Source organism: Colius striatus, chromosome 6, assembly GCF_028858725.1.
Source record: "Colius striatus isolate bColStr4 chromosome 6, bColStr4.1.hap1, whole genome shotgun sequence".
NCBI lineage: Eukaryota > Metazoa > Chordata > Aves > Coliiformes > Coliidae > Colius > Colius striatus.
In genome coordinates, this window is record NC_084764.1 from 20,058,483 (window position 1) to 20,068,824 (window position 10,342).

General features: G+C 52.5%; 1 protein-coding gene across 5 annotated transcripts; it reads right to left on the reverse strand.

The window, feature by feature from the left end:
- Window positions 1–1,717: 1,717 nt before the first annotated feature.
- NKX2-1 (NK2 homeobox 1) lies at window positions 1,718–9,523 on the reverse strand. Of its 5 annotated transcripts, none has more exons than XM_061998791.1 (4): window positions 9,208–9,523; window positions 6,789–7,311; window positions 4,067–4,443; window positions 1,718–3,260 (listed from the first exon to the last, which is right to left on the reverse strand). In XM_061998791.1, the coding sequence occupies exons 3-4, from the start codon at window positions 4,431–4,433 to the stop codon at window positions 2,590–2,592; spliced, it is 1,038 nt and encodes a 345-aa protein (XP_061854775.1). In that variant the 5' UTR covers window positions 4,434–4,443; window positions 6,789–7,311; window positions 9,208–9,523; the 3' UTR covers window positions 1,718–2,589. The 5 variants fall into 5 exon arrangements, with proteins under 5 accessions (XP_061854775.1, XP_061854772.1, XP_061854776.1 ...); XM_061998788.1 differs by having other exon boundaries at window positions 7,565–9,523; XM_061998792.1 differs by having other exon boundaries at window positions 6,789–7,307; window positions 9,208–9,230.
- Window positions 9,524–10,342: the final 819 nt, after the last annotated feature.

A 10,342-nucleotide genomic window follows, 5' to 3' on the forward strand; every position in this document is an offset into this window, starting at 1 on the left:
GAGACACCCCCACAACCCCCTCGCCAAACTTCACATGATGTTATGGGTCTGAAACGAATATTCTACGTAGAGAAAAAAAGACAACAACTCTTTGGGCTAGTTGAGGGTGTCTGTGTATAAAGCAAGACATACTACAAAGAATGAAAGGTCTCGAAATTCCTGTTGACACACGTGATGTTCTAGTTAGAAATAAAAGGAGGGGGAGTGAGGGGTGGAAGGCAGAAAGAATCCGATAATCTTTATTTTTCTTCTGTCTATTTCCCTTTCTCTCCATCCAGACTAGCACTTAGTGTCCGAGTAACACCGGCTATCTTGTATAAATAAAAGACTGGAGCTTTCGAAAGCTTCTACTTAAACTGGAGGTTGGGTTGTTTCCATCCCGAGCAAGCTGCTTTCTTTCTCTTCAAAAAATATGAGCATTTCATAATACCTCTGTAAGTCAGAGGTCTTGCAAGGTCTGCGATTTAACCGGGGAATCTGGAGAAGGAAAAACAAACAAACAAAACAACAACAAAAACAAAACAAAACAAAAAAACCGAAACCGAGCAGCACACACGAAGGAAAACATACTACGAGGTCTTTTAGGATGAGGACTTCTTGTGTCACACTCACAAAAGGGGTGTTTAAGACCCGAAAGACAGCGAATTACATGTATTGTAGGCTCCTCCGATACGAGCTATTTAATTTGATACGCTTTATATATTTACAGCAAAATTAATATCTAACTTCCTTGTATTACCCTGAATATTTAATCTTACTATCAGCCACCCCTCAGTGTCTCAGCCAAGGCGCGCACTCTGCGCATCCGCGCACAACCACGCACACTCGTACACACATACACGTGCGTGCACACGCATTTTATCCTCATCTCCTTCTTTTCAAGCTTCCCAAATCGCTACACAGAACCAAATTCAAAACTAAGCCCACTCTGCGTTAAATTGAGCTGCAGCCTGCAGCTAAATTCTAGCTGGCCTGGGAGGCGGATGTACGCGGGAGAACCCGTATGGCCGTGTCTGTGTGCGTGTGCGTATGCATGTGCGTGCGCTTACGGGGGGGGAGGGGCACGTGTAGGAAATTAAATACAGTCTGATAAAGAAAGTTAATTCAAACTACATGCCGTACTCAATAAACTATCTTTTTATTTTGATTATAAATAAGGTGACTGTACTTCCCTTGAAATACAAGTACATAGGAAAATCTGTTAGAATTAATTTTTTTACAAGGTATTAAAACTGGACGCTCTTTAAACCGGCAACATGCTCTATACTGTCAGTAGATTCTTCGTTAATCTGTTTCTAGTGGCGTTAGACTTTTACTTTCCTTCTCCTCCGTGCCTTTGGCATTTGAATTTCTACTCTCGGAATACTTTGCTTTCTCTAGCAAGAAGTCTCTGAGATGCCTCCCACCCTCACCAATAATTGTGCGAATTAATTTGGATTCTATCACTCTAGAGGTTGGGAATCCCACGCGTGTCCTTGTCAGTTTTGCACGCTGGGGGTTGATCCCATTCCCCATTAGCTCCCCGACACAGTTCCCCTCTGGGAGCAGGGCCCAGGCCAGGAGGGATAGAGGCTCGTCGGGGTTTGGCAGCACCCACGAGCCTTTTCCATCAAGAAAAAACAATAAAAATAAATAACTAATAAAAAAGAGAGAGATGCAGAGAGAGGACGGTCAGGAGGGGGAACCAAAGGGAAATAATTAAAAAAAAAAAAGAATATTCGCAATGAGTATAATTTATTAGAAGCTTTTTAGGAACTATATTTAAGCCAAATATCTACATAAGTTACAACAGAAGGCGGCGTGCGCAAATAACAAACTGCCAGAGGACTTACGACGGGGCGATCAGTGTCCATAAAAAAAAGGTGGGGGTTGGTTTGGTTGACTGAGGTTTGTTTTTTTTTTTTTTCTTTTTACAACAAAATATACAGGCTACTAAAAACTATGGATTTTGACAGCATTATACAGCTACAGTTTCACATCAAACGTAAGGAAGGAAAAAAAAAAAGCCAAGCCTTTGATGACTCCACGGCTCCATCCGCTGACCCTGGGGGCTGGGAGCGGAGACCGAGGGGCGGGGGGGGTGGGGGTGGGGAAGCTGCTTCTGTGTCTGGTTGACGCAAATGCGATTTTTTTGGGGAAAACCACCCCATCCCCCCAAATCTCTGTATTTACATGCAAGTCCTAGACGCTGGCAAAGTGTACATCTGAAATCCAAGCCTTCGGACCATGTCTAATGATGGTCCCCTTTCTGCGACTGCTCCGTAGTTATCAGTCAGATTTTTTTAAAACACCCCATACAATAACCTTGGGGGAAAAAAAAAAAGGAAAAAAAAAGACCCAAAACCGTCAAAAGTGACAACAAAACTGAACAACAATTACAAAAGTCTATCTCAATGGTCCTTAGAGAACCACTCGGTAAAACAGAGGGATGGGGTGAAGTCTTTGAAACAGAAAGGAGAAAAAAGAGAAATAAAAAGAAAAATACCCAGTAGTTTGGACAGGACAGAGATTTGTGTGACTGGGAAAAACTGCTTTTTTTTTTTCTTTTTTTTCCTTATATTTTTTTTTCTTTTGCTTTGTTTAATCCTTTCACCAGGTCCTACCGTATAGCAAGGTGGAGCAAGACATGGCAGTGCCATAGTCAGAAGTGGAAGAGTTTAGGTGAGACAAACTGGAGACTTGGCTCTGCAGAGTGGAAGGGCTGGCCGAGTGCTGTCCCATGTCTGGAGACTGGCCCGCACTGTTTGTCTGGTGGCTCTGATGCTGTCCGAGGCTGTTGCCATTGGTAGCCACTGTAATAGTTGTAGCTGCCTGCTGCTGATGGCTCTGGATAGCTGCTGTGGGTGTGTTGGAGCCTGCTTGGCAGGGCTTGCCATCCTTTACAAGCACTGGCACCGCCACCCTTCTGGGAGACTGCTGCTGCTGGCAAGAGCCGTTCTCCTGTTGCATCTGTTGCTGCGCAGCCTTGTCTTTGGCCTGGCGTTTCATCTTGTAGCGGTGGTTCTGGAACCAGATTTTGACCTGAGTCGGGGTGAGATGTATCATACTGGCTAAATGTTCCCTCTCCGGGGCGGAGAGGTATTTCTGTTGCTTGAAACGTCTCTCCAGCTCGTAAACTTGGGCCTGGGAAAAAAGGACCCTCCGTTTCCTTCGCGGTGTGCTCTGGAGCGGGGCCATGCTCTTGCTCACGTCTCCCAGGGAGCCGAGGCTGCCCATGCCGCCCATGTTCATGCCCGAGGACGGCGCCATGAAGCGGGAGACTGCAAGGGAGAAGGCGGCACGTTTTAGGCTGCTCGGCCCGGCCCGAGCGCGGCTCCGCGCTCCAGCGCCACTCGCCCCCGGTGGGAGCCCGCAGCCCCCCGGCAGCCCAGCCCGGCTGGTGCCTCGGAGCGGCCCCGCGCTCAAAGAACGACCCTCGTCCCCAGGACGAGAGGAGGGCAACAGGAACCCCTACCCGTCTGGCCCAGCCCCGGTGAATAAAGGCGACCGCTCGCCCCCTCGCCCTACCCAGGAGGTGACACCCAAGCAAGTACCTCAAGCGATAGCACGGCGGAAGCGGCTGGGGACAGGGGCTCCGCTGGCATCGGCCAGGGCGGACGCGCCCGCTCCACCACGCGTCTCCCGGCACGCGGTGGCTCCCGCGGCTCCGGCTTCCCTCCTTCGCTCGCCCGGCACCGGGCGGCGCGCAGGCAGACGGGCACTGCCGTCTCCCTCCCAGGCCCCCGGGTCGTTCTGCTCCCGCCCCGTTGGACGGTGAGCCTCCGGGATCCCGTTCCCCCCCGGATGGCGAGCCTCCGGGTTCCCGCTCTCCGCCACCGCGGGGCTTCCTATCTTTTCATCCCGCAAAAACAGCCCCGGGGAGGCTGAGATGAAAACAGCCGGTGGAGGAGAGACTGGGTACAATCCTCGGACAGGAGGAGGAATAGGAGGGCGGGGGGTTGGGGCGCGATTAGTATTTCGTCTGACTTTTGCCCTGGTGTGGAGCCCTCGGAGCCAGCTACCCGTGGTGCGGCAGGGCAGGTGTGCGGCCACCCCCCGCCGGCCACCCAGACCCGGTCTGACTTACTTGAGGAGAAGCGGGGGTCCGGGTTGGTGCCGTACCATCCTGTCGCCGAAGCGCTGTTCCGCATGGTGTCCTGGTAAGGCGGGAGCTCACTCATGTTGCCCAGGTTCCCGTTGCAGTAGCCCCCCATCGTAGCATGGGAGAGCTGGGGGACCCCTGCCGCTGTCATATGGTAGGCGGCAGTCACCGTTCCGTTGTGGCCCATGGGGTGCTGCTGCATGGCCGGCTGAGAAACCTGAGACTGTCTGTAGGCTGACAAGGGAGCCCCCAAGTTACTGCCCTCCATGCCCACTTTCTTGTAGCTTTCCTCCAAAGGACTCAAGATGTCAGACACTGAGAAAGGAGTCGTATGCTTTGGGCTCATCGACATGATTCGGCGGCTGGGGAAAAAAAAAAAAAAAAAAAAAGGAAGGGGAGGCAAATCTTTCTTTTTTTTTTTTTTTTTTTTTTCCCAAATATTCTGGTGTTGCCTTAACGCCGATCTTGTTGGATGTACACGTAACCGAGTGGACGAAGTCCGCCTTAATTGGATTGAGTGGAGGCTCAGGGCTGCCTTTCGTTTGTTTTAGCCAGACGCCAGGTTTTAGGCTGCCACCAGAGGCGGGGCATAGGCACTAAAGCAACAAGACAATAGAAGCCTACATCTTGCCCAAGATAATTAGCTTACATGCTGATGACAAGGTAAACACCTTTAAGTTTTACTTGTCAGGATTTTTTTTTAAAATGTCTTAAAAAAGAGACAGAGAGAGCGAGAGAAAGAGGGAAAGAGAGAGAGAGAGAGACCCCGTGAGCACAACTCATTTTCTTTTTCTCGGGGGTGGCAATATTGTGAACGGGAAATGGAAAGCAAAGCGAAAAGACTCCCATTTGACGGGGTGAAAGGATTTAAAATCAGCTCCCGGGTGGCAAAGGCTGTCAGCCCAGCCTTTGTGAGAGCTGGGGAGACCGGGCTGAATGTCGGTGCGCTAAAGGACCGAGTCCCCCTCTCCCCCCGCGGCTATCGGTCCGGCGGATGCTCTGCCGCCGGGAGGGCAGCTCTCCGGTGGGCAGGCGTTCCGTCTCGGCCGCCGCTCCCACCTCTCCGCACCCGCCGCACCGGCTCGCCAGGTGTTCCGGCCAGCCGGTGGCTGAACCCCGTTTGGGATTTGACACCTCGGGAACCTTCTCTAAGTCTGATAAGAACTCAGGGCGAGATCCACAGTGAGAGGATCCTTCCTCTCTCTAAACCCGTCAGTTCCGTTCATCTAGGTTTTAAGTTGGTTTTGGTTCTGTTTTTGTTTTTTTTAAGTTGTATGGGTTTTGTTATTTTGGTTTTTGTTGTGGTTTTTTTTTGTTTTGTTTTGTTTTTTTTTTTAACTGCAGGGAGAGGTAGAAGATGCAGGTTTGAAAAACCAAGCAGTATTTTAATTGCCTGGGGCGACAGACTGTTGAAAAATAGGTTAATGCAAAACGTCGCTCGTTATTCTCAAAGGTGAAGACCATCACAGACTCTCATGGTCCATCTGAACCTGAAACTGCTTTCTAAGGTTATTTATACAGCACGAGAGCTGGATGGAGAAGACCTCTCAGGTCATCTGCTACAGCACCTCGCCAATGAATTCCCTGCAGTTTCGAATAAACTGCAAATTCTGGCGCTTTCGGATCTGTTCTCAGATCCAGTGTGAAAACAAAAGCCACAAAACCCATTCACAGCCACACACACATACATGCAGACAGCAGCTAATGTCACTTGGGTCTTTGAAGAAATCTTCCAAGTTGTCTGGTGTCTCCAAAGCTTCTATTTCGGGGTGTTCCCGGGCAGAGGAGAGAAATCACCCCTGAGAGTTTCAAACCCCGGCCTACGGCCCTGGCCAACCCAAATTAACACAGTGATTACCTGAACATTAAGGAAATAACAGCTAAGGTACAGTTAACCCAGTGACTTTGAAGTGTCAAGTAACTATTTAGTAATTGCACTTGTAAATATGTTTGTGCGCGGTTGGTTCATTCTTAAAAATGCAAAAGTGCACTTGCTACCCAGGAATAACTAAATATCTTTGTCTAAAGTGGCAGCATAAATAGCCGGTCGCTTTGTGACTGTGCTTGATATTAGTACATAAGGATCATTTTGTTTCAATTGGAAGGCTGTCATTCACTAGGCAAGAAACCGTTTAAGAGAAAGTAGGTTCCCGTATGAGAGTTAACATCCTTCAAGTGTAAGCCTCAGCCTTGATTACACTTTAGAGCTCTGCAAGAGGTGAGCCTTTCCACACAAATATAATCGGGGGAACTTTCCTTCAATCAGGCCTCCAGTTCTCCTACATCATCTCAGCTGCCTCTTTCAGCACCATCTCCCTCGAGGCTGAATCCCTTGTCTGATGGGTCACCCAAGGCAGGGAAGGGCGACTTAGGGCTAGAAAGGCAGCTGTATTTTCTTCTTTTCTCTCCAAATATATATTTATATATATTTTGTCTTGCCAGATCCTTGGAACATTTTCCCGCCCTCTCTCCCTCTTCTCCCTCTTCCCCCCCCCCCCCCCCCCTTTCCCTTTCTGCGCGTGTTTTTCAGCATGGTCTTCGATTTTGTTCCTTCAGCGAGAGACACTCGACCTTGCCTTGCTGGTTTGTTTCCAACACTCACCCCTCCTCCGGATCTCCCAGGCACATCAGCTCCGTGCCTGTTTTATTAGCCTTAAAAAGGAGTGGGTGGATGGTAAAAAATAGAACTAAATACCACAGGACCCACCGAACGAGGTTGCAGTCGGCTCGAATCAGAGACGAACGACAGCCAGTGACCGCGCCATTTGTGGGGCAGAAGCAGCGACTCTTTCTCTGCAGGGAGTGCGAGGTGGGGCAGCTGGGAAGGCCTCAGCGCGCCGGTTCCGGCGGCGGGGAGCGCGGAGCGGCATGCGGGGGATACGAGCCGCCCCGCCGCCCGCCCTGCGCCTTCCCGGGGCGCCGCCGGCAAGACCCCTTTCACCGCCGCCTGCAGCCAGTCGAGCTCAGTTGCCCTCCCGCTAGAACGAGGGCAGGTTAAATCGCCGCCGAAACATCGGTCCGTTAAATTGACCTGAAAGAGCCCAGCCTTGACTCTGCGCAGGGGTCTCGTAAAGTCAAGGCGAGAGCTCTTCCTCCCCTCTTCGCTGTGGAGAGAGATGAAACTCTCTTCGTAGGTCTGACCGTTGATTTATAAAATAGATCGACACGCACTCAAGCACAGCTACATCCCGTAAGGTCCGGACAGCAGTTTCTAGCCCCGCTGGATCTACCTAGCGAAAAGGAAGCAGCTCAGCCTCAGCTCCTCCTTTCCCATCCCAAAGTAACTATAACAGGGCGAATCAAACCGCGGACAAGTGGCAAGAGAGCTTCTGTGCTGCTGCCCTGTCCCGTCCGCTCACCCTTTTATTTCAAACCCTCCACCCAAGTTTCGGCTGCCGGAGCTGTGGCTCCCCGCACCCTCGGGGAGAATGGCCGCCCCGACAGCGTCCTGCCTAGGCTGCCTCTAGTGATGTGTTCGTTTACCTGGTGATGCTGCTTAGTAAAATGCTCGAGTTAAAACGAAATGCTAAGGAGTAGAGCAGAGAAGATGAGATGCGTTTTGCCTGGTGGAAGCATTTTCATGAGAAAGGCACGGTCTTCACCCCGTGTTTGCAGAATGCGGCTATACGGACGTTCCTTCAATAGCTTCTGACCCCACACAATCCATTTGATAACACTCGAGAGGTGGAAGAATGGGAGACTTTGTCAATCAAATGGTGCCAATCCCAATGGAAACGGTGCCACCAAGACCGCAGCTCGTTTCCTCATCAACTGGATTGCGAGGGCTGGGAACTCAAGGATCAGCTTTTGAAAGTGCGCACAGGGCTCTCCAAAGACAACAATGTCGTTTTTATACGAGCTGCTGTGCCTTCCCAAGGGGAATCAAATGTGTTCGGCCCGCCCGAGCCGCTGCAGGGCTACAGCTTTGCCTTGCCACCCATTTAGCTGGCCAGGAGACGCGGCGGGGGGCATTTCTGCCTGGGCTGGTGCCCAACTCGGCTCCTTGCCCCAAACTGCTGTTCCCCTCCTTCAGGCACTTGCAGCTCCCGCGGTGGCTCTGCGCCGTTCCTCCCGGAGCGGAGCCCACGCAGGAGCGTGTCCCCGATCCAGCGCAGCGCTTAAGTATGTACTTAAATGTTAGCGGCCGGCTGGGCTACCTAACATCCCCAGGGTACCTGGACTGTGAGGGGAGAGAGGAAGAGTCCCACGCAACCCGCAGGCAAATTCTTTCTCAACAAGGGAGATAGTTTCTAGGCGCAACCTCTTGATACAAAGGCATAAAGGGCTCCCTGTGGGCCAGTTCACGGGTGCATGTCTGGCTGCGTCAGCACACGAAGCAATCTCTACTCAGCCCGGCCACTCCCGCTCCCAGGTCAGCCCTGCCTGCAGCCTTGCCCTCAGCCGTGCATCCTGCCTTGCCGCGGTGAGCAGAGCTCGGCGGGCTTTGCGCCCGGGCCCGCCGTTTCTAGAGAACTCTGTTAAAGTACGTAAGACCAGAGCTAGGACAGAACTCTTTCCTCTCTCCTGGTCATTAGCACAACTCTAACTCATCCACAAAGATATTTAAATTACACTCCCAAAGCCCCGGGCCTGGAAAAGGGGCATGACCGAGGGGGCTTGTTGCAACTCTCCCCATTCCACCAGGGCCAGCTCCTAGAAACCCCAGCATTGCTTTTCTGTGCATGGCAGCGTAACACACCTCCTGTCCCCCTATCAACCTCCCCCCTTCCCCAAAGTGGAAGATGTGCCCAGCTGGGAGGGAGGGAGCGTAGCGGCGGTTTCCGCCGTGACCAAGTAGGGCGGATCTGTGTGGCTGTCACTGCGGGCAGGGCGCCGGGAGCCGCTCCCTGCCTGGACAGCACATGCTTGGGCGTGTAAGGCAGGAGTCCTGCCCAGGCGCGCTCCCTGCGAGCGCTCCCAAGGCACAGAGTACTCGCGATGTGTGCGGGGGAAACTCTTGCTGTGGCTCATGGGGACAGTTTCCCGCTGTGGGAAAGCCCCCCTGCCCTGGTTATGTCGTTCAAGAGGGAGAAACCCCACAATACACCCTTCGAAATCTCTTCTCCTGGCGTGGGAATCTTAAGAAAAAGAGCCAAACCACTACAGGCTAAAGTGAAAATCCTCACCCATCCGCAGCGCACGCACAGTTGCTCCTCCAGCTGCTCAGGGCGTGGAGCATCTCGCATCTGGGGTTCCTGAGGGGCACCTCACCACCAGTCCCCGGCGGCCCCGCTCGCAAGGCTCCGTGTGAGGGCAGCGCTGCCTCTTCGCAGCTCTTTTCCCTCCTTCCCCGCTTCCCGGTGGACGGCTGAGCCTTCCTGCCCTAATCATTCGGCACCCCCTCGTCTTTTCCTTTGCCGGGCCGCTCCTGGCCAAGAGGACCAGGGTGGGGCCAGGTACGGGGTGCCAGGGCAGGGCTCCCGGAGCCGCCGCGGCGGGCGGAGGGCTGCTGTGCCAGGGCGGGGGCGGCGAGGCTTCGGGGCACGCCTCGTCCCGGCGGCCACTCAGTGCCCGTCCGCGGCTGCCCCGCCTGGAGACCCAGGGGAAAGGGCTGTTAGTAGGCAGGAGTACCCTGATAGCCTTGGGTGGATGGCAGCAGCACTCTCGTTGTCTGACACCCCCTTCCCCCCAATCCTGGCACCGTTATTCGCAGATGCCCTCCGCATCTGGCTTGCTTAATGTCAGTAGCCTGTTACTGCCGCGACACTGTCCGTACACACATACGAGACTTATCGTTGTCCCGAAACATCCTGGATACACCCAAACCAGAAGGGGTTTCTGAGGAAGATGTCTGGAAAGTGACCTTTTGCAGAAAGTTGTTTCATAGAGGAAGTTAAAAATATAGGCATGGGTTACATAGATACAAATGCATACGCAAATACTTGTTATCGGTGCATATTAACAAAGAGAATGCTGCCGGGATCGATCTCTTTATCTGGTTTTAGATACAGTCATTAGTATGTTGAGTTAGATAAGGTTAGGAGTTAGGTGCGTTTAAATGTATTCCCGACATGCCTACACACCACATTCACACACACAAACACGTGTGGGGTGACACCTCCTGCAGCGGGTATGCAGGAGTGAGTATTTACACATACATTCATAGTCCTCAACGCTGTCGTCTCTAAGTGTTTCCAAAGGAGCTCAGCTTTTAAAGCGAGTCACCTCGCCGCCCTCTCCTCCCTTTCCCTCGGCCTCCCCGAGGGCTCCGCCGGGGCCCAGGTCGCCAGCGCCGCGTCCTCAGCGGCGCCGGGGAAAGGG

Excerpts from the sequence above, each read along its gene's own strand:
- NKX2-1 (XM_061998787.1), bottom strand. The coding sequence starts at position 9,260 with ATGCTCCACGCCCTGAGCAGCTGGAGGAGCAACTGTGCGTGCGCTGCG. Across the intron at positions 4,444-9,207 it reads TGTGCGTGCGCTGCGGATGG|CCGCCGAATCATGTCGATGA; the intron begins GTGAGGATTTTC and ends TTTTTTCCCCAG. Across the intron at positions 3,261-4,066 it reads GGACCCCCGCTTCTCCTCAA|TCTCCCGCTTCATGGCGCCG; the intron begins GTAAGTCAGACC and ends TCTCCCTTGCAG.